Consider the following 24,518-nt stretch of genomic DNA (forward strand, 5'->3'; position numbering starts at 1 on the left):
TTCCAGATCCGATTCCAAATTGACACCTAGCTGAAGAGCTTGCACATGGTTGTATGTAAAATCTAACAATGAAAACCCACGAGTTGTTGAAAGGTGTCATTAATTATTCAGAAAAGAAGAGGAATGAGATAAGAGGCATGAACATGGCTTTCAGATCTGATTCCAATCCTAACCAGCAACTCAGGAAGGATCGGCCTGAATCAACCATGAAAATTGGGAAGAATCGGCCCAAAAAAAAAACCTAAAACCATATCTAGATTGACTGGAATCGGGATCGGACTCCAATCCTAATTAGCCAATTCGATTGATCTGATTCCGATTCCTTGAATTGCGGTCATGAAGAAGCAGTCCTGGAAAATACAGTTTCTTGTTCAAGGGGACTAATCCTTTATAAATACCTCTTGCTAGTTGCTAGAGAGAAAGTAAGAGAGCTGACCTGAGAGTGGCAGATTAGTAAGGACATATGGATTGGAAATGGAATTGGAGTTTCTTTTAGGAGAGATAGGATGAAGGAATTGAGTTGTTCAAGAATTAGAACAATGAAATAGGAGTGAAAACAATACTGTTACAAGTGAATGGATTAGAGTTTTACATAGGACATCAAAGCTGGAAAGAGAAGAAATGTGGCTATAGTGGTAATGATAAATTTCAATCAGACATTGACGGAATTAAATAATAATAGCAGGAAAATTAGAGGTACAGCATGCAGTACATGATGGAAAAACAGTTATATTATACTATGGAACCAGAGAGCGGTGGGAACATATGAAAAGAAGACAATTTCCATTTTTCAACTACGCAAAATGCAAATGGAAAGCACAAATTGTTTGGTTCAGGAAACAAACTCAGAAGGAATTTCTTGTCCAATGGTAGTTTAGACTTGGGGTGGAGGTATATTATGATTTCAATTCAAGGCTTTCAGAGGGGCATCTAGAGGCATATTAGTAAAATATCAGATGCTATTTGTAAGGTATGATGATGGATGAACTGCAGAATTCAATTTGACAGTGAGATCATGGATTAAAGGGGATGGAATGGTACTTTACTGACTCCATTGTCTATGTGCCTATGGATTTTGGCTTCAGTAATAAAGGTCTCTGCATTCTCTTCTCCGGTGCCTGGTAATGATAGACATGTTTTCAGCATGGAAGGCCAGAATTCTGTCTAAACTGTAGAGCAGGGTTTTTTTCTAATGAACAATCCCTCGTGCAATTATTTGGGGGCTTTTTACAGAAAGAACATAAATTGAGGACTTTTGAAGTTAAGAGTTGAGCCTATCATAATGGAATCAAGTTAGTGAGCATTTCGATGGTGTTTCCAAACAAAGAGTTGATGGTTGACTAGTTTCCTATTGTTTACGAGGTAGTGACCTGCTATTTTTTTTGTTTTGGAGTTTTTCGTTTTTTGGTCCTAGCTTTTTAGCCTTCCAAAAGCTTTTGTGGTAGTTTTGGGGGTTCTTTCCTCTGTTTTCTTCATATCCTCAAAATAAAATTCCTTTTCCCACCTTATCTTGCGAGTGTTACGGTGCTGGCAGAGTCAGTCATGAGGTATGACTACAATTCTCTACTCTCACAACCATGGAAATATTGCAGGATAAATATTCACCTGTAATAGCAAAATCCAGAGATAGAGTGCCATCTAAACCAACTTTTGTCTCCCCCCCCCCCAGACACCCCCCCCCCCCAAAAAAAAATTGGAAAGAGAAATCATTGTAGCTGTTTAATTTTCAAACCAGAGGAGCAAATAAAAAGTATGGGGATTTTATTGTTTGGAAATATTCTTATAGATGAACCAATATACCAAAATTCTATACAAGAGAAAGAGAAATCATAACCTTACATCTATGTTTTAGTTCTACAAAGCAACTAGGTTGATGTAAATCAATTAATCCCACTAAATAGAAAACAACCAGAAAAACAAAAAACTACGCCCTACAAATAGAGGAAAGTTTTCATATTTCCTGAACACCTATCTTTCTGAGAACAGAGCTACACATCAAGAGATATCAAGTACATTAGATGTAGCTTTGTCTTCCTTTCTTGAAGCTTTCCTTCGCTTCCTCTCAGTTTGGGGTTCTTTACCCTTCAGCTCATTGCAAAAGGATCTTAATGAGGAAGCCAGATGTTCGTTCCTGTGAGCTGAAATCAAAGTGAAGCAAGCTTATGCTGCCACAAAGTTTGAATAGAACAAATGCAGTAATCATGTGGACAGAAGAAATTGATTTCCCCTGTTTACAGACAGCATACAAGAGAAGGGTTGAGATGAGTCAATCACAACACTTGCTGCCTAGAGGATCTTCTAATGGGAGAATTGGATGTTGAGTCATATCACATACATGCCATGGATCTCCCATACTGAATGGAGATTTCTAAGATGCATGTGATGATTCCGACAAAGCCAGGGAAAGATGCCTTACTCTCATTCTGATCTGAATATTCCTTAAACTAAATCAAATATCAACTGATGAACAGCAAGGATGAACTTGTCTATGAAGTATAATAAGGATTCCATTCCCAATGTAATAAGCAAACTAAAACAAAGATTGATAGTTGCGATAATATCTTATGAATTTGCTATTCAACTTTGGTGGATTTTGGATACACCAATTGTCATCATAAATCTAAATGAGTTGATAAACTTACCACATAGTATGACATCTTCCATATTTGCAGATTTGCGACCTGCATGCTGTGAAAATAACTCGAGATCTTTTGCCAACTGCTCTGCTATCCCAGAGGATAAGACTTCATTAGTTAAACATGACTTTGCCACAAAGGACCAAAAAAAAGCTATGAAACACAACAGAGTATAGTAGAAACTGTTATGGAATATTTCATAAATAAATTTGTCCATATAATTAAGTTTGGAAACTCAAAAGAATTATGTAGTTCTAAACTCAACGAAGCCTGTTCACAACTACACATCCTGTTACACCAATCCACCCTGTTAAAACTATGTTTATGGCCAATCCAAAGCATAGTTGTCATGGCGTCGCCATGGCGTCATATCACTGGAGAAGTGGGCATATCGACCGATATGGCCTCCATGTCGTCGCCATGGCGCCACCATGGACGCCATACCACAACATATGGCCATATCGGGCGACATGGTTGTTTCAAATTATAAAACTTAATTTTTTAACCATTTTTTATTTTAATGCTTTTTCCTTAAAATAAAAAAAAGGGAAATTTACGAAACACCCCCTGAAAATGGGCCGATACTCAGATCACCCCCTCATATTTGAAAATACTCAGATCACCCCATGCATTAGAGCCCTATACTCAAATTAGACCCTACCGTTAGTTAACCAATGAAGTCAGCTAGTTAAATTTTTTGAAAACCCTAAACTACCCTTGAGAAGAGTATAATTTCTATTTTACCCTTAGATCTAAAAACCTAACATGCACTCTTTTTTTTTTTTTCTTAATTAAAATAAGGAATCAGAGAGGGAATATTCCCTCTCCTTCTTCCCCAAATGTAGAGTTACTATTTTACCCTTGAACCTAAAACCCCCAATATCCATCTTCTTCCTCACATGACCTGCAACTTAATCTCTGCAACTTATAGGGTTTCAAAATTGCAGGTAGAAACCTGCAAATCGCGGTTAACCGGAGTGGCCACCTGCTCTACAACTCCCGACAAAGGGATAAACTCATACGGCGACCAGTATGCCGGCGAAGGATACCGGAAAAAAACCCTTGCGGTTTACCGGAGTGGCCACCTGCTCTCCATCTCCATCTCTCTCTCTCGGAGACGACAGCGGTGGTGGCAGTGGTTCAAGTTTTCTTTAATCGCAGCACCTATGCTGCCTCTATTCGGTTTACAAATCCATCAACCAACAAAACCCTAAAATCAAAACATGGGTAAAAAAACAAAATCAGTAAGATCTGAATCCAATAATAATGAATTGATAATCTACAGTTTCTAAATCCTGATACGTGGCCCTTCACTTGCTTCTGGAACTCCAAAACATAATTAATAAAACAAAATCAAGAAACGATTTTCACCAATCGAAACACATCCAGATCAAAGCTTTGACATACTAACCTGCGCACAAGCTTGGTGAAAGAAACCTTTGGTTTACAAATCCATCTGAAAAATTGGGGAAAGAAACATTCGGTTTACAAATCCATCGAAAATTGAAATAAACAGTTTTTCCATCGAAAATGGAAAAAACCTTGCGATCCATCGAAAAATTGGGAAAGAAACATTCGGTTTACAAATCCATCTAAAGATTTCATAAACGAGAATAGAAGAATGGTCGTCTCGCAGTGACTTCGCCTGAGAAACCCACCTCCGGGAGTTACAAGAGAGATATAGAAGAGAGATGGAGAGGGCAGAACATAACCATTGAAGATGCAGGTTGGTCGGAGATGGAGAAGGAGAAGATATGGCTCCGGTGCCGGTGCTGGAGAAGGTGAAACGCTTTAGTCCTTCATCCCACTTGATTTTGTGGTTAAAATTGTCTTTTCAATGTACAAGGGGAAAATAGTCCTTTTACACCAATAACTAACAGCAGACTAACACCGTTAGTGTAGAGGGGGTGATCTGAGTATCGGCCCATTTTCAGGGGGTGTTTCGTAAATTTCCCTAAAAAAATTAAAAAAACATCAAACAGAAAACACTAATACACTATTGACTAATACACAATCACATATTCACATCAGCAATTTTTTTTTTTATTTAGATGGGTTGTTTATTAGCTTTATTCACTCAATATAAATTACGTTCTTGTAATTGTTTTTTTGTTTTGTTACTTTTGTAGTCACTTTCATATGAATCATATCTCAACTCTCATGATTTTTCAACTTTATTATCAGCAAGACTATTGCTATCAATTATTTGATAATCCATGATTTCATATACACTAATTACACTTTCATGAATTAAACCATAGTAGATTAGTAGTATAATTTCATGTTAATTTTTGATGTTATAGGGTATATATTATAGCATACTAAATGACATTAAAAATAAAGAATAAAACATGGTCGATATGATCGCGTTGCCATGGCGGGCGACATGTCGATATATCGACATGACACCCCTCCACCGACTTGGATCGCCGTGACGACGTGACAACTATGATCCAAAGTATTCAAATCATTTCCAAGTAATTTTCGGTTTACCCCTTGGTCTTCTAGCACCTCTAATCTGCATCATGTCACTCCTCACTAGTGCACTCAAAGACCTTCATTGCAGATGCCCATACCACATCAAAATCATCTTGAATTTTTCCATAAATGTAATAATGTAGTTCTAGATAGGATAAAGTCCTACTAGAAGCCAAGTAAACCCATAGTCTGAAATCTCGCTGAGATTCTCGATTTTCCGAGTCGAGATGGCCTACGAGTCCCAAAAGTATACTTTCTCGCCGAGATCTCGGTTTGACATAGGCAAATGCCCATCTAGGTCCTTTATATGAGTGCCACATCTCGAAATCTTGGTGGAAAATCTTGGTATACAGACACCTATCTATGCCAGGAACCAAGCCAGACACTTATTTATGCCTAATATCATTAAGTAAATGATTTCATTTACTTAAGATATTATTCATAAATAAGCAAATACCCCCTATTTGAATCCAATAAAAATAGTTAAAAAATCAAATTCCAAAAGGAAAAAAAGTCAACCCCTCAGTTCAAGAACAAAAAATGGATTTTCGACGGTAGGTGCAATTTTCAACTTTCTAATGCTGGGGTTTTTCTCAAATCTAAAAATTACATAAATCTTATTATGGTAAAACATTGCTAAAAACCAAAAGTGCGGTAAAATATTCATTTGTTTTGATGTCAAAGAACTATTTTCATTGAGCGATTTTTGCGCATTAGCGCACAGAATTAAGTTTGACGGTACATAACTCTTTCAATATAAATCAGATTTTAGCAAACTTGGACTTGTTGGAAAGCTTTGTGTTGAAAGCTTTCCAACAAGTCCAAGATTGCTTAAATCTGATTTATATTGAAGGAGTTATGTACCGGTCAAACTTAATTCGGTGTGCGCGAACACTGTCAAAATCGCTCTGAATGAAAATAATTTTTTGGATATCAAAACAAATGAATATTTTACCGCACTTTTGGTTTTTAGCGATGTTTTACCATAATAAGATTTATGGAATTTTTAGATTTGAGAAAAACCCCAGCATTAGAAAGTTGAAAATTGCACCTACCGCCGAATATCCAGTTTTTGTTCTTGAACTGGGAGGTTGACTTTTTTTCCTTTTGGAATTTTATTTTTTAACTATTTTTATTGGGTTCAAATAGGGGGGTATTTGCTTATTTATGAATAATATCAAATACAAATACAAAAATACAAAAGCATTTACTTAAATGATATTAGGCATAAATAAGTCTATTTGTCCTATGTTTGTCCTGCTTTCTTGCATAAGTGTCAGTCCTACTTTCCCACTAACTGAAACTCCTATTTGGACTTTGTTTTTGCAAAATCTGATAGTGTCATTGTGTTTAAATGGCCTAAAATAGGCTGAATACCAACTTTCAGACCCAAAAGAGGTCTAAAACCCACCGAGATGGGCTTCCAAGTCGGAAAAAAAAAAAGTGCACAAACTCTCCGAGATCTCGGCCCAACTCGGTTTTTGGCTGGGCCGAGAAGTCTCCGAGACCCAAGCTTTCGAACCTTGAGTAAACCAGGACCTCTGATTAAGCTAGCCGATTAGGTAGAATTGGGTAATTTAGGTTAAAACTAGGGTTAGGGTGAAGGTGATGAATGATTGTGATAAACAGTAATGTTGGGCAGGTATTTAGGAATGTATTGATATGGGTTTGATTAGGTTTAGATGAATTTTGAATTTTCTGGAAAATTTAGGGTTTGGGGTTTCAGGAAAAGAGGGGAATTTAGGGTTTAGAATGACAATTTGGAGAGGGGCTTTGGATCGAGTATCCTAGGCAGTGAGGGGGTCGTTTGACTGAAGTTTGGTTGGGCTTTGATGCCTGGAAGTATAGGAACTGTATTTTAGGGTTTGGGTTTTAATGGAGGTTAATGGAGATTAGGGTTTTAATGGATAGATGGGAGATGGGTTTCTGTCGAGTGTTAGGGGGATGATAAGGCTGTTGTGGAAGAAGTTTGGTGATGATTGATGGAGGGAATGAGACTGGACAGGATTTAGGGTTATGGGGATCGAATATGGGAATGAAGGCTAGGTTGGAGGATTAGAAGAAGAAGGGTTATTGCAGGAAATTGTAAACAACTTACTGGTTTGATCACCCTCCAATGGCAGTAGCTAGATAGCTGAGATAAAGTCCTCTCGATCTTCCCGATGCAAAGAGTCAGCTGGAATCCACCAACCCCTTCAACCTTGATAAACCCACAACGCAAACTCACAGAGGAGCAAACAGCAGCAAGGCCACAAGTAGCAAAAGCTAAAGAGAAGTATTTTTTGAAATCAGAATAGTGGGGGAGCCTGCCCATGAATTGTATTATTTATGCAAAAAGGCCAAAGCCAAAATCCTACTCAGCTTAGGACTTATAATCCCAGATCTGATCCCTAATTACAAAACACTTCAGACCCTCTTATTAGAAATTGTGGAGGGGAAATAAAACTAACAAATTAAAAAACAGCTTAAAAGATTCCTAATGAACCAATCAGATTAAAACAAATCCAGCCAATCAGAATTAGTTCTTAAAGGCTGTAAAAAAAACTAAGTATGGGAAAAACTAGGCTCCAACGAATGCAGCCAATCAGGGCTTTTTCTTCTTCTTCCTTGTGCTTGGACCTGCATCATGTAGATCTACAAACTTAATATTTATCTTATTATTTTCATAGCTTATAATTTAAGTTACTGCTTGCATTTTACAAAAGATTGGAAGTTGAGGGTGTAAACATGTTAGGTCCAAATGTCCAATGACTACATGTTGTGATATGCAGGGTACTCTGGTTATTGTGGTTCTCTTCTCTTCTTCCTCTTCTTTTATATTCTCGTTTTCTAACCTAGCTTCCAAAGCTCACACTACTAGGATCAAGGAGCATCTAGTGATCCATGGAAGCTCCTCTTCGATCTTGGGAGATAAAGTACCTCAAATACCTGACAATATCATCAGATCAAACAGATCACGTCATCAAACATACAATCAAAGTCCACCAATTGAGGGTGTGATGCAGATAAATCACATATATGGGCTTATTTTATTAAAAATAAGCTTTGAGTTGAGTTATGTATGTGTTGGGCCTTCAATCCCATGTGTTTTCATTTTTACAGACCACCTTAATGGGCCTATAATATCAGTAGAGGCTAGGCATACAGGATTAGTTAAGTTAGTGACTTTATTTCTTTATTCCAATTGTTATTAATGTTTTAGTTAGGCTGGATTAGGATTCTGTAAGTTCAATCCTGTTTAGAGTTTGTTTCCTTTATTATTTCAATTTCCTATATGGTATCTAATTAGTTAGGGATTAGGTCTTTCCTTTTTAGTGTCTGAGTCAGTTTTTGAGTTTTCTATGTAAGTTTGTAAGGGGGTCCAGCATTGTACACAGATTTTAATTAATGAAATATTTGGCTGCTCTCTTCCATGCATGAAGAACCCCTTGTACGTGATCAAGGTATCAGTTGGTGTTTGATCCAATCAAACACAATGCGGCGGGAAACTTGGGTGTCCTCCTCTTTCCCTTAGTCTTCTTCTTCTTCCAATTTTTCTTCTCCTCCATTAATCAACTAAGTTTCTTCTGGTTTTCTGCAATTCATATTCTGATCTAGGATGTCATAAGCAAGTGTTTTTTTCACATGAATTACAGTTGAGGAAATCTGGCGATCAGATCACCCTCAACTTTTGAGTTTTGAGGAGTTGTTCTTCACCTTAGAAAATACCCTCGACCAGAATTCCTTGCTAATTTGGAGATAATTAAATCTCCCAATTCTGCCCCTGTTTTCCAGAATTGAATATCTTCCATCTAATAGCTTAATTGACTACTGTTTCTGTTGGTTGGTATTGCTGATATTTATGTCTTATGAACAGAATCAATTGGCCATTATATTTCTGTCTTCTGAGTTCTAATCTCTGAGTTGTGATTTTACTGTTATACCCCTCTCCTAGTACCACTAGGATTGCTTCTTAACTCCAGATCCAACTCTTGGATCGAATTGATAATTTCAGCAAGTGTTTTATACCCTGAACACAGAACTCAACCTGAATTTTGAGTTCATCTGACCACCTGATTTTGATTTATGCCATTTCTCCATAATCTGGACTTTATTCTTTGAGAAAAAATTCTGTTTTGGTACTGTTTTAACTTCTTAAGTCAGTAATACATTAGGATGTGAAGATGGCATCTTGTGTAGAAAGACGAGAACCTAAAACGACGCAGAAAAGAATGGAAATCATAAACAACAATCATATAATGCACACAAGGATTTACATGGTGAGATGAGACCTGCTTCACTAATGGAGAATAAGTTACAGCCATTCATCCTCACACCTCTCTCAGATAGTCAGCTTACAGAGAAAACCATATCGCTACAAATATTAGCAAACCCTACACAGGCACATATTACCGAAATACCCATGTAGCCCTAAAAAAATTAACGGCCCTTGGGAATCAGCCTACAAATGCAAACGATGGAATACTAGACATCGTAGCTCCAACAATCTTGTTGATCTATATTTTAGATTTTAGAATTTTTTTAATAGAGCCGATTGACTTGGTGAAGATATAAACTCTGCGTGATATTCTTCAAAAAAAAATCTTAAAAAAACACCGAAATTCAATGTGGAAATTTGTGCTTCTGTAGTAGTTAGCAGTTATGTGTTCTTCCTGGGACTGCTTGTTTTGAATCACCTCTTGAAAGTGGTTAAGTAGATGCACTTGAAACTAATTGATTCGAGTAAACAAGCTTTAGACAGTAGTTGAAGCTTCAAGTTGATGTAGATTCATCACCGAAATGGGCTTATTTCTTTAGAAATAAGTCTAGGGTTGGGATATATATATATATATATATGTTGGGCCTTTGATCCCAAGGGTTTTCTATGTAATAGGCCACTTTAATGAGCCTAAACTAGGGGTATATAGGTTGCATACGGGATTAACCCAATACTTAGTTTATTTTTATGTTTTTTTAATTGAACTAGTTCAAATTGGTTCAATTTAAGTGACCGTGTGACTTGGTTAAGTGGTCATGTGACAACTTAAGTGGTCATGTGATGTAAGTTGGGCTGGATTAGGACTCTATAAGTCCAGCCATGTTTTGAGTCTATTTCTTTTAGTATTTTAATTTCCTAGTCAGTTTAAGTTACCTAATAGGTTAAAAACTGGGTTAGACCTTTCCTTTTTAGAGTAAAAGTCTATTTTTTAGTCTTTTATATAAGGTTGTAAGGGGGGTAAAGCCTTGAATACAAATTGGATTAATGAAAAGCTTTTGTTTGCTGTCATTGTTGTTGCCCTGCTCTGTTGAGTGTTGCTCCTTGTGAGTGTGCATCCTTGTGGTTCTATCAAGGTGGAAAGGGATTGATGGAATCCGATCAACTCCTTGAGCCGTGACGGCCGGGAGGATCCCAATTCGAAGGTGGTTCTATCCTTCACTTCTATCCAAGCTGCTGCTAGTGGATTTCTGTTGCAACTTGTTCATTAATTTCTTCTTCTAATCCTCTACTCCCTTCCCCAATTGATCCCCCTTTATTTTTGCTTGAATTCCATTAAACTCTAGATCTTGTTGCTCAGCCATATTTGTCCATCAAAATGCTAATCCCCTCATCCTTCATTAATTTCCCCAAAACCCATAGTCAATCCTGACTTACTGCCCAGTTTTACAGAATTTTCAAAACACTTAAAACTCTATAATACCAACATTATTAGAGTCCTATAAACCTGCCTAGCCATACCCCCTAAGCCCCCCTTCCATTATCCTAACCTAAGCCCTAGATTTGACCTAAAACTGCAACTCTATCCTACTAAAACTGCAGAACCAACAGCCCCTTAGTTCCTTGTTATTGGTCTTGGTTTAATTGGCTTCTAGTAGGGCTTTACCCTATCTAGAACTACATTATTTGGTATCAGAGCCATGGATCAGCATGGTAATCATATAGTAAATCCATCAGCAGATCCTATGGTTGCTATGTTGGAATTGTTCCAGAAATTTGCTGCTGAACAAAGGGCTGCAACTGAAGTCATCCTGGATAGGTTGCAACGATTGGGAGAACATAGAGTCACTCTTGCCAGAGATCACAAGGTTAGACTCAGAGCTTACAGAGAAGACACAGACAGGTATAGAGAATACATATTTTCATTGCCAAAGGAAGTTGAAAATAAATCTGAAGTGCAGTGAATTGTGATGAAAAGAAAGAGACCACTCCTATAGCTTCAAAGATGGAAAATCAACATGTAGAAGATCCTACTGAAGTGGTCCATGTCGAAGAAACCAATGTAGATAAGGCTGATACAGTAGAAGATGAAGAGGTGGAACTGGTGTCTAAGAAGGTTATTAACACTGAAGACTCTATGGATAGGGCATTCACGGGTGATTTAGAGATCGAACACATAGAGTTTGTTATGCCACCATGGTTCTTCGAAGAGAAAGCTCCACGCCTTGAAGACTTCATCCCTAATGTTCCTGCATCACCAGAATTTTGTTTGGGAATGGTTGAAGCTACTACTCATATGTTGTTTCCCCCTCATCACTGCAAAATTCGAAGACGAATTTTTTCAAGTTGGGGAGAGTTGATGCAGATTCATCACCGAAATGGGCTTATTTCTTTAGGAATAAGTCTAGGGTTGGGATATATATATGTTGGGCCTTTGATCCCAAGGGTTTTCAATGTAATAGGCCACTTTAATGAGCCTAAACTAGGGGTATATAGGTTGCATACGGGATTAGCCCAATACTTAGTTTATTTTTATGTTTTTTTAATTGAACCGGTTCAAATTGGTTCAATTTAAGTGATCATGTGACTTGGTTAAGTGGTCATGTGATGTAAGTTGGGCTGGATTAGGACTCTATAAGTCCAGCCATGTTTTGAGTCTATTTCTTTTAGTATTTTAGTTTCCTAGTTAGTTTAAGTTACCTAATAGGTTAAGGATTGGGTTAGGCCTTTCCTTTTTAGAGTAAAAGTCTATTTTTTAGTCTTTTATATAAGATTGTAAGGGGGCAAAGCCTTGAATACGAATTTGATTAATGAAAAGCTTTTGTTTGCTGCCATTGCTGCTACCCTGCTCTGTTGAGTGTTGCTCATTGTGAGTGTGCATCCTTGTGGTTCTATCAAGGTGGAAAGGGATTGGTGGAATCCGATCGACTCCTTGAGCCGTGACGGCCGGGAGGATCCCAATTCGATGGTGGCTCTATCCTTCACTTCTGTCCAAGCTGCTGCTAGTGGATTTCTGCTGCAACTTGTTCATTAATTTCTTCTTCTAATCCTCTACTCCCTTCCCCAATTGATCCCCCTTTATTTTTGCTTGAATTCCATTAAACTCTAGATCTTGCTGCTCAGCCATATTTGTCCATCAAAACCTTAATCCCCTCATCCTTCATTAATTTCCCCAAACCCATAGTCGATCCTGACTTACTGCCCAGTTTTACAGAATTTTCAAAACACTTAAAACTCTATAATACCAACATTATTAGAGTCCTATAAACCTGCCTAGCCATACCCCCTAAGCCCCCCTTCCATTTTCCTAACCTAAGCCCTAGATTTGACCTAAAACTGCAACTCTGTCCTACTGAAACTGCAGAACCAACAGCCCCTTAGTTCCTTGTTATTGGTCTTGGTTTAATTGGCTTCTAGTAGGGCTTTACCCTATCTCGAACTACATTACAAGTCTATATAGATAAGAATGTTGGGCAGTTAAGAAGTGCCATATAGATAAGCTAAGTGTTGCGGAGATGAGGATTTTGAGATGGATGTTTGGCAAAACTACGAAGAATAAAATAAGGAATGATAATATTAGAGCGAATTTGGGAGTTGCCCCGATTCAAGATAAGCTTCAAGAGAGTCGTCTGAGGTGGCATGGTCATGCTCAACGGAGGCCTTCGGGTGCTACAGTTCGGAGGAGTGACTTGATTCAGATTGAAAGTAATAAAAGAGCTAATGGCAGGCCTAAATGGCCTTGGGTCAGTTGGGTGAAGTGGTGAGTAAAGACATTCATAAACTAAGGTCTTGTTTCAAGTATGAACTCGAATAGAGATGATTGGAGGGCAAAGATCCATTTAGTTAGAATAATGCTGAGTTGTGTTGATATTGTTGTTATGTTCTTTTCTTTCTACTTTTATTAATCTTTAGTCGTTGCAAGGTTCCATGTAGCCAACCCCATTTAGTTGGGGTAAGGCTGAGTTGTTGTTGTTGAAGCTTCAAGTCTAGTAGTTTTTTGTGTTTGGATAATGTCCTCAATTAGTAGGTGTATGCCTGCTATATATTAGTGTAAGGTGAAGATGTTTGACCTAAATGAATCCAACCACTTCCCAGCTATAGTGGCTCAAGGTGAGACCCTAACCTTCAAAATACCATGGTAAAATACTAAGATTTGGAGTCAAAGAAGGGCAAACGATAAGTCCGCTGGTGGAGAATTATTGTATCACAATTAGATTGCTCTACAAAAGAGATTTATGATGCAGCTGCCTAATCTTGTTACCTAATGAGTCTAAGGTATGAGGATGACTGTTATCTAGCTCCTCCCTCAAACCACAAACCAACCAACAAAAATAGCTGAGAATTTTCATTTTTAGCCAGAGGGAGCACACAGTCCACTCCATGATGAGGCCTCAGAAAGTAGGACCAGATCTCACTTGCAAGATGTAATTTATAAATAAATGGTTTATTGTTTCCCAATAACCAGGACCCATATTATACAGTCAACATGGTAGAGGACCGACTAGAGAAGAGAAGCAATCTGAGAGGGGATTTCAGAGTTGCAGTGGAGGGAGAGAAATCAAATAATCACACTCACGTAGAGCAAAACTCAATTTAAAACATGAATAAAAGATATAAAGAATAACTAAACTACTTCCAACCTGAGTTGGACTGGTTATGTCTGGGTTTGCGTTACCAAACTCAGTCATACTAGTCCAACCAGTAAAGTGCTACTGCATCACAAGGAAGGTTTGCCTACTCCTAGAACATTTCACATTTATTAATCTTTTCATAGCTAAACACCAACCAAGTGTTCCAAATATCCTTGAATAGGTGAGGGAAGCAGGAGTAAATTTCCAGAGATATTTGTGTGGGAAAGAGGGGAAGCTAGTTTAATGGAATAGTGATAAAAATAAGATTTTATAGAAAGAATCACCAATACAGTCAAAGGAATATCACCCTCTACTGAATTCATAAAAGTAGTATCAGCTTCCTCTAACAGAATCCTATAATAGAGCCGGACACCAGCATCTCTCTTTCTTCCTCCCTTTGTAGTCCAATGTGGAATACAACAAAGGAAATCTCCTCCCTCCACCCCTCAACACACAACCCCACCCCAAAGGGATGAAGAAAAGTAAAGGGAATAGAGAATGTCCCCAACAACCCTCTGACCTATAACTTTGTCCCCTCAAACCACTTGGTATATTATCAAACTTAAAATGGAAGAAGAAGATTACGATGATGATGATGATGATGATTATGAAGTCAAGGGTTGACTGTTACTTTTATAGCACAAGTTAGGAAGAGTGACTTGATTGTCTAGATTGAAGTCTGTTACGAAACCAGTACCTGTGATTGTGAAGAGAGAGGATGTGCTGAACCACGATAGGATCAGTCTACTGTCTATCGTGGTCTTTACCTTTATTTATAATTTTCAGTTAACAATTATTGTACTCTAAGTAGGAATCCTACTAAGAGTACACAATTCTAGTTACAAGCTAAACAGAAAACTGAAACAAACACTTCACAATAGGGACACTCCCCCTATTGTGAGTAGTCTTCAACAGTCCCCATCAAGCTGGAGTATACATATCTATCTAAAGACTCCAACTTGGAACAAGAAGAACAAAAATTAAAAAAGCTGAAGCAGTCTTGAACATATATAGCAGTTGTAGACACCAGTGAGCACAAAGGACTTCATTCTAATAGCAATATAAACTCAAGCACACCAATCATCAGCAACAATAGTAGACAAAATCTTCGTGCCAAAAGCAAACAAAATAAGAGGTAAAAAAACCAACCGCAATCTAAAATATCATAGCAACAACAACAACATCACAAGCCCTTCTCAAAGAAGGCAAGTAGTAAATAGTAATATTCACAAAGAAGACAGATAAAAGTATAGCATGCAACAGCTACATCATAAGCCCTTCTCAAGACAAGCAGGTAGTAAGTTTCACAAAGACGACAAATAAAAGTGCAAATATCAATGCACTTATGGGCCCCAAATAGAGGTCACAGATAAAATTGCAACCATAGATAATTGCGAACCAAGTAAAAGTGCAATATAGGTCACTGTTAACCAAGTAGCAGCATAAGGTTGCTAAGGGCCAAATAGCAGCATCAGGCTGTTGGGGACCAAGTAGCAGCATCAGGTTACTAGGGACCAAGTACCAGTATCAGGTTGTTGGGAACTAAGTAAGAATGTTGTTGTTGAATACCACCAATAACTATCTAAATACAATAAAAGTGTTGCTAAGGACATGAGCAGATGACACGAACAAGCAAATAATAATAATCTTCAACTGATGACTTGAGCAGATAACAATAATAATCTCCAATTAATTACACGAACAAGTAAATAATAATAATCTTCAGCTGATGACTTGAACAAATAATAGTAAATAGTAATATTTATAAAGAAGACAGATAAAAGTACAGCATGCAACAGCTACATCATAAGCCCTTTCTCAAGAAAAGCAGGTAGTAAACTTCACAAAGACGACAAATAAAAATGCAAATATCAATGCACTTATGGGCCCCAAATAGAGGTCACAGATAAAATTGCAACCATAGATAGTTGCGAACCAAGTAAAAGTGCAATATAGGTCACTGTGAACCAAGTAGCAGCATAAGGTTGCTAAGGGCCAAATAGCAGCATCAGACTGTTGGGGACCAAGTAGCAACATCAGGTTACTAGGGACCAAGTAGCAGTATCAGGCTGTTGGGAACTAAGTAAGAATGTTGTTGTTGAATACCACAAATAACTATCTACATACAATAAAAGTGTTGCTAAGGACATGAGTAGATGACACGAACAAGCAAATAATAATAATCTTTAACTGATGACTTGAGCAGATAACAATAATAATCTCCAATTAATTACACAAACAAGTAAATAATAATAATCTTCAATTGATGACTTGAACAGATAATAATAATAATCTCCAATCTTCCCCTCACATGTAGCCTTACACGTGGACAAATAATGCAAAAGATGCAGTAAAGAATATTTCACCATTATATGGCAATAATAACCAGCATCGCAAAGGATGAGCATCATGTAAATTCACCTAGAGGGGGGTGAATAGGTGTAGGTTCGAAAATTAAAAGAACTATGTGGAATTAAAAACAACAATAAAGATAGAGAAGAGTAAAGACAAGCAATGCAAAGAGACACAAGCAATTTATAGTGGTTCGGCCAAAATGTGCCTACGTCCACTCCTCTCACCTTAGAGAGAATTTCACTATTTAGAATCTTGAGTGAGCAAGAGGACTCATACAACTACTCTTGAGAAACGAGCAAGAGGACTCCTTCTCTTGATTCCGAGCAAGAGGACTCAACAACAACTTTAAACAAAGTAAAGTAAAATACTAAGAAGTTTAAGATTACCTCAAACCTTAGTAGAATAGGTGCTACCTTTCAATCTATGCAGCTTGAATGCAAATGTGTATGAAGGGAGCAAGAGTGAGATTGAACTTCTTTGATCCTCTTTAATCTTGAGTGTATAAACTCACTAGGGAGTAATTGATCTTTTAGAGCTCTTGATTGTGGATAATTGTTGTGTTTAGAACACAAATCAAGAGGGTATTTATAGGCTAGAAGCCTAGAACCAATAAGGAATCCAATTAACATTCGGATTCCACAGTCTATAAATAATCCGGTATGCCGGATTACCTACTTTCCTTAAGGAACAGGGGAATAACGGTCATATTTCAACAGTCGGGAGTAATTTGGTATGCTAGATGGGGATCCGGTATGCCGGATCAGGGCACTCAGCAGTACTCTGGAATCCGGTATGCTGGATCCTCATCCAGCATACTTAACTGAGCTGCTGTTTCCCATTTCCTGAGATTCACCATTGATCCGATATACCGGATTGGGAACCGGTATGCCGAATTAGGCAAATACAGTGTAGTTCCAGTCCAATTTCCTTAGGGATTGTTTTGGGTATTTCAAACCCATTTGGTCACATGGTTAGGGGGTCAAATAGCCTCCTAATGTCATTCTAGATGGATGCATGCGTGTGTGTGTGTGCATTACATCGAATGTGACTCAAAGAATAAAAAATTACATGATTACATATGTCTAAATTTAAAAAGGTCTTTAAACAAGGTCTTCTCTTCACAATTTCTTCAATACATGTTTGACTTTGACTTCCAAGCTCTAATCTTTTTTGAGAGTGATCTTAGTACACTTGTATACGCTCCCCCTCACTTGGTTCTATGCTTTGACTCTTAGAACACAAGCATTAGTCCAAGTCTTATTTGTTATCATCAAAACATCATCATAAAGATGACTCGGAGGGTATAGGGTGTAGGGTCATTTTCCCTAACAATCTCCCCCTTTTTGATGATGATAAACAGGACACAAAGGATAAATAATGGAGAGCAATAATGTATGCAATGGATAACAATTCATAATAACAATTCTTTTAATCCAAGCAAGTTTATTATAATAAGACCATAAAACATAATCATTCATTACAACTTTCAAACTTTCAAATTCTTCTCCCCCTTTGTCATTATCAAAAAGATGGATAAAGCATATCAAGTAGAAGGATCAAAGGGTAGAAGAGGGGGAATAGAACTTGATGCACCGGCGAACGTCAGTGGAACTCCTCGTGGAGTTACTCCCTGTGTATCAAGAGAAAGATGTCCAAGATTGAGAGCAAGAGTTTGAACAGAGTTAAGAAGCTTGTCTTGGTGCAGGTACATGTTGTTAAAGCCGGTCTTCACATCATCACGGAGGGATGCCACATCATCTTGAATCCGTTGTTGTCCAAGTTCAAGTTCCATGATACGAGTGTTGGCTTCGTCCATATATTCATCAATGCTTGACACCCAATCGTGTAAGGATGCCAGAATACCTTCTTGAACTTGAGTAGGAGGAGGAGCAGTTCCATCTAAGTCTTCGTCTTCTTCAACAAACACATCCGAAGGAGGAGGAATGGCAATAGTGTGGAAACTGTTTCGGGTGATGTGTTGAAATGTCACAGTGGACTCTTCTTCACGAGTGAGATCAATGTCAAAAACCTTGAAAAGGCGAGTAAGAAGACGTCCATATGGAAGATTTGTGCTCTTTTGGGGGTGGGCACAAGATTCCATATAATGCATTATAAAGTATGGAAGACAAAGGGGTGTAGAGGTATACACACAATATGTGAGATAGGCTTGAAGAGTGAGGCATTTGCTTCGATCACCTCCCCTAGGAATGAAATTGTGCTGAATTATATAAGAAATCACATGGGGAATGAGGCGAAGTCTACTAGTTACAACGGTGCCTGCTTGGGGATCATATTGCTTCACAATGGATGAATAGACCTCCCCTAACACATCATATAAATCCCATAATCAAAAACAACCGCTAATAAGATCCCCGATAGATCAGTTTTAAACAAATCTAAGCAAATAATCTCCAATAATAGCAATAACAACCATCATTTTATACAATTACCAATCTTCAAAAAATTGCAACCCCAAACTGATGTGATCTTGGGTCTACCAAAGCAATAAAATTGCAAATATAGGATCAATGGCAATTTTGAAAATTCTGACCACTTATGGGCCCACCCAAGCAAGAGAAGACTCAAATCAAGAGCTTAGTGGCGAAATAATAAATATATCAAAGGTAGCAAAGAGGTTGGTGGTAGAATAGTAATTAACCAAAGTATAGAAAGAAGAGGGGACACAAAGGGGATTGGAATTATTCACAAGGGGTACACTTGGAACTAAATAAAAAGAAGGGACATGAAGGGAATTAGCAATTATTATTTTGGGACTGACTTGGTAATAACATTAAATATGGATAGGAAGTGAATTAAAGTAAAAGAGGGGCGGTATATTAGGAAATCAAGAAGTAAAATAAAAGGCACTAAATAAGATAACGACTTGAAGTTGTCTTCTTACTTCGAATGACAACCATGGTGGTGGAACGGATTCAACAGAAGGGTAGAGAACTCATCGGAGCCTCTAGTGAGCATAGTTGTCAAGGCGTCACCTAGGCGTCCAGGAACCTTGGTCACCTAATTGGTGTCACCTTGATTTTGGACCCTCTCCAACGCCTTGGATCGCCTAGACGCCGTGACAACTATGCTAGTAGGAAGGGCGGGGCCCTCAGTGAGAAAAAGGCGAAGGTAACACTTTTGGAATCCTGATCTGCAACACCAACATCTCTAAGGCTCTACCCTCTTCCTGTTACAGCTTGCAACAAATGAAACCTTCCTAATTACATCTGAATCTGTGTACAATGGTCACCCAGACAAGTTGTACGACCAGATCGCTGATGCAATACTCGATGTCAAAAAACCAGAGCAAAACGACTCCATAATATTAGCAAAGCGACCCACCAAACTTATGGGTTCTTAATACGCAAATCGAGAACCAAGGGGATGGAAGAAAGCAAGAAACCAAAAAACTCCTTCAATTGACTCCATCGATAGCAGTAATTTGATGCATGTTTGAAACCAGCAACCACCATCAGTTCTTCGATCAGTGGTAGCAGCAGGATATCGATTAGCATCAATCTTCCGGCGGTAACTGGTTAATAGCATAACCAGAGAGCTCATAAATCTTCAGGTATAACATTCATACACATTCATCAATCTTATCAGTGTACGAAACCCTAGATCTTCTTCTTCTATCAACTAGGGTTTCACAAAGTGGAATGGACAGCATAGGTGGTTGTTCACCACAAACCAGAAAACATAAAACGACTCTCAAACCAGATATCAATGAGATGGCTGATACTGGTAACAGCTCTGACAAAACCAGGACCTAAAACCAGTACCTACGATTGTGAAGAGAGAGGAGAGAGAATGTGCTGAACACGATAAGATTAGTCTATTGTCTATCATAGTCTTCAGTCTTCACTTTTATTTATAATATTCAGTTAACAGTTATTGTTCTCTAAGAATGAATCCTACTAAGAATATACAATTCTAGTTACAAACTAAAAAGGAAACTAAAATAGGAAACTGAAGCAAACACATCATGAGAGGGACAGTCCTCCTATCGTGAGTAGCCTTTAATAAAGTCCATTTGGATGAAGATCTTAAGTGGCCCAAATAACCTTATGGTAAATACAGCCTGATTTACAAACAAATCTCAATAACCACTTTGCCCCCAAAAAAATGAATTCTAGGATACCCACCTTAGGCCACCATCCTTTTTTTTCTCCAGCAAATAATCAATCTTCCAGTTGACCATATGATCATTCTACAGACCTCCGGGCTCCTAAAGAAAAAGAAAATTCCTTTGAATTTATTCCATTCTTGTAATTACTTCCTAAAACAGAAAAAGCAATAATCGGAACTCATACATGATATCTGCGGAACTCATACATGATATCTGCAGAGAAATAACAAAGAAAATGAGATCGATAGAGATAGATAATGAGCAAACGCCAATTGACACTTTTTGGTTCATCAACCAGGGTTGGAGTGAAGCTTCCCTTCCTTAATGCTATAAAATCACAAAAAATGATATGCATCTTTAACAATCCCTTTCATACTTCTGGTAACCCTACTAGCTATGTCAGCCCCCCAAATGATATAATAGCACCCACCTATTAAAACTTACGTAAATGAAACCAAAAGGAGTCTAATACCCTCTCCTAACTTGAAGCCACAGTACCACTAGATATTACTACTACAATAATCGCTATGTACTTGGTAAATTTATGACCAAATGACAATGACATCCTCTTTATTTAGAAACAACAAAAAAGATTGTTTGAGAAGGATAAAAAGAAAACGGCCAAACAAGTAGCAGGCCCAGATACTAACTTCCCTTTGATACTCACTATACAAGCAGGGGGGAGGGAAATGGAAAGACAGTCATATGAGCAACAACTCAACTAGGGTTTGTGAAAAAAAAAACCACAGGGAACTAAAGGGTACCAGCCAGAAAAGAAACTAAAAGAAGCAACAAAACAAGTGTTATGCATGTGTTGGCAGGGTAATGTCAAATCAAAATTTTCAGTTATTGATCATTCCCCATATGCATTAGAGCATTCAACCAAACAAAAGAGGGGTTTCATTTCAATGTTACCTCTTTGTATTACAAGAATAGTACCTCCAACAGAATACAACACTTGCCTAGGAGACTCCTCAAAGAAGTGCAACATGTATGTCTCGATCAACCCTTTAAGGAGAACGCAGCAGCGGCAATCCTCTTTCTCACCCTAGGGTTCAAAACCATAGCACTAGGTAGATGCAAGGAGGAGAGAGAGGGCCAATCAAAATCGCATAGAGGGAATGAGCTCTGCAGTAGGGTCAACGAGCACGCTCTCTCCCTCCTGTCTATTTATTAGAATATAAACCCTAATCTCTATAGTTGTCTACAAGACAAGTGGTGAGATCCTATTTGGTGATCCTACTAAGGTTGTGGTATGTGAGTCTAACTCAGTTTTAGTAGTTATGAACTTATGATTAATTACTTATGAATCTAACTATATAAAAAGGGCAACCCTAATGCACAAGGCTCCCGCCACTGTGGGGTCTGGGGAGGGTCATAATGTACATAGCCTTACCCCTGCTTTCGCAGAGAGGCTGTTTCCTGACTCAAACTCGTGAGTCACAATGGAGCAACCTTTACCGTTGCATCAAGGCCAATCCTTTGATAAGTGCACCCTATTAACTATATCTAGGTAAATAATACTAATTACTCATAAGTACAACCTATGATGGATATAACTAATAAACACCCAAAGAGATTAAATTAAATACATTTTAGTTCCTCCACGTAACAATATCTCATAGTGAACTTAGGAGCATGGAATAAATTACCATCGTTACTCTAGTCCATCGAAACAGCTTAACCAAAGAATCTCGATCAATGATTGACCATAGAATCTTTTATAAACTCTTTTAAAATGTAATCGTTAATAGATACTAATATTTTAAATGTTTTTGCAAATTATTAACAAATCTGCCACCGAGCTCGGAATTTCGTCCAATCGTAATCAAATATCTCTTAAGAGAGATATTCACCCTTTTTGGGAGTGGATTCCTTTTTAAGCATCTTTTCCATTCACAAATTAACGTTGTACACAGATATATATCCAGAGAAGACATCAACCATTGATACACAAATCGCACATAGTCTGACTGTAACGGTAAGGACCTCTCAAGTTTAGGGACCAAAATGAGCTGTCACAAAGAATATTGTTTCTCAAACATCAAACAGTAACCTATACAAGATTCTCAGAGTGATCCAGTCCAATACACACACAATATGAATGCTCACATTTATATTTTGAAATCACACTCCTAAAATATACAATGTGATAATCATATTAACAGAATGCCCAATCCTATCCCTAGTTGTGAACAATTTAAGGCCTAACCTTAGGACAAACAATCAAACAAAATACAACAATGCAAAATTAATAATTTAATAAACTCTTTTTGAATTGGGCTTGATGGACACATAAATCCAACAGCCTGAGTTGAACTGGACAACACATGAAAGATAATGCATCAGCAAGAAAACTATATCAAATCTACCACTCACTTATCTGAAAAAATATCAATAAACATGTCAATATATGAAACTTGGTCAGTTGTTAGTTTGATATGGTGAAGAAACGTTTGAAACCATGTCAAGCAATATAACAAAATTTACATTGGTCTAGTGAAAGCTTAGATCAGGTAGGAGCCATTCGTTGAGACTGCTAGCAACTGATAGATTTGGTAAATTAAACTCAATTTTGATAGAGTCAACACCATATTTTAGAAGTCCTAGATGTGACCAGCACCAGACATTGGTTAAACTTTCACTACAGGAAATTATTGGCTCAATTACTGCTTGCAAAGGAGGACAGTGATGAACCTATATTGGTGCCAGAGGAAAAAAGACTAACTTCTATATCAAACAATAGACATCGATATTGAAAGCGTAAGAAGGGGAAGTTTTACCCGTGAATTTGAAAGCTAGATCAGCTATGCATACCATGACTGGTGGAGAGATATCCATGTCATTTGTTTTCGCTGATGGTAATTTCGATGAGAGCCAAAAAAAAAATATATATGTACATTACTGAACAAATGAGGAAATGTTGGAACGAAATTAACAGAAACTGAAAACATTCGAGCGTCGAACCTTCGGATTCGGCAATGGATATAGCGGAGTGACGGAACCTATCCCTTAAAATCTCAGTCGCAGCGTCATCTTCTTCCTTCTCTAAATCACTTTCCCGGCTTCCTTCCATTGGTATGATTTGGTTCTTCTTTCATCAAATCGTTAATTTTGAGCCACCAAACAGCGGAAAGAAGCGGGAAAAAAAAGAGGGTCAGGGGCCTCGGGGAAACGACGCCTATCTAGTTTCAGGGAGCCCAGTTAAGTACAGTTGTTATGCGTCTACATACAAGCTAGAGGCCCTCCTCAGCCCTCACATCTATCTATATAGTAAAGGTGAAAATATTTTGTTTTTCTTTATCATAAAACAAAAAAAAAAAGGTAGTAGATTGATCTAGCAAATTAATGGATGTGAAGGAAAGATATGGTTAAGGGTAAAGATAAACTAACTCATGAAAGATTGAGAAAGATAATCCATGATTTATTGTCTTAACTACGAAATTATTTCCAGATGTTCTTTTTTACAGAAGTTGATACGACATGAGTTAGTTACTATAATATCAAATATGCACCAATTAAGTCATTACGTAGCTACTCAACAAAACCTCGTTTTCAAAAGCATGCCCTCAATAAAACACTGTTACAAACAATCATATGCCTTACACAAATCTAGTTGCAGGGCCAAGAAATAATCCTTCCTTTTCTTCTGTTTTATGTAATAAAATATTTCACGTGTTATCAAAATATTATCTGAGATAAGGCGAGGTGGGATGAAGGCTGGTTGTGTATGGGCAATAATCAGATGAAGCACACCAATTAGAGGTAGTTAAGCATTATCATGCATCTTCAAATTAGTCCTATGTTTTTTATGATTTATTTTATCATTCGACTAATTTATTTAGACTAAAATTTGACATGTGACCAACAGATCTTGGAGTCTAATTGCCCACAAAAATGCAGCCTCGTCTGACTTGCCAAGTGGATAGATGATTTAATCGTTTTAACCATTGAATTGATGAGAAGTTCCCTGCACAATCCACATTAAATGTGATGGCCTAGCTCAATTGTATAACCCACCATTAATGGGTTTTCTCCCTTCTTAACATGGAACATATTCTTCAAAGTTTAAAGTGACTTAGTTTTGCCAATAA

At 37.7% G+C, this 24,518-nt stretch overlaps 1 protein-coding gene across 1 annotated transcript; it reads right to left on the reverse strand.

Annotated features, from left to right (window-relative positions):
* Positions 1-1,761: 1,761 nt before the first annotated feature.
* Positions 1,762-23,552, reverse strand: LOC122653770 (protein MHF1 homolog). The gene is made up of 4 exons (XM_043847707.1): positions 23,392-23,552; positions 23,208-23,279; positions 2,643-2,723; positions 1,762-2,138 (listed from the first exon to the last, which is right to left on the reverse strand). The coding sequence occupies exons 1-4, from the start codon at positions 23,498-23,500 to the stop codon at positions 1,996-1,998; spliced, it is 405 nt and encodes a 134-aa protein (XP_043703642.1). The 5' UTR covers positions 23,501-23,552; the 3' UTR covers positions 1,762-1,995.
* Between the last annotated feature and the right edge of the window lie 966 nt (positions 23,553-24,518).

The sequence above is a fragment of the Telopea speciosissima genome, chromosome 3, assembly GCF_018873765.1.
Source record: "Telopea speciosissima isolate NSW1024214 ecotype Mountain lineage chromosome 3, Tspe_v1, whole genome shotgun sequence".
Classification (NCBI taxonomy): Eukaryota; Viridiplantae; Streptophyta; class Magnoliopsida; order Proteales; family Proteaceae; genus Telopea; species Telopea speciosissima.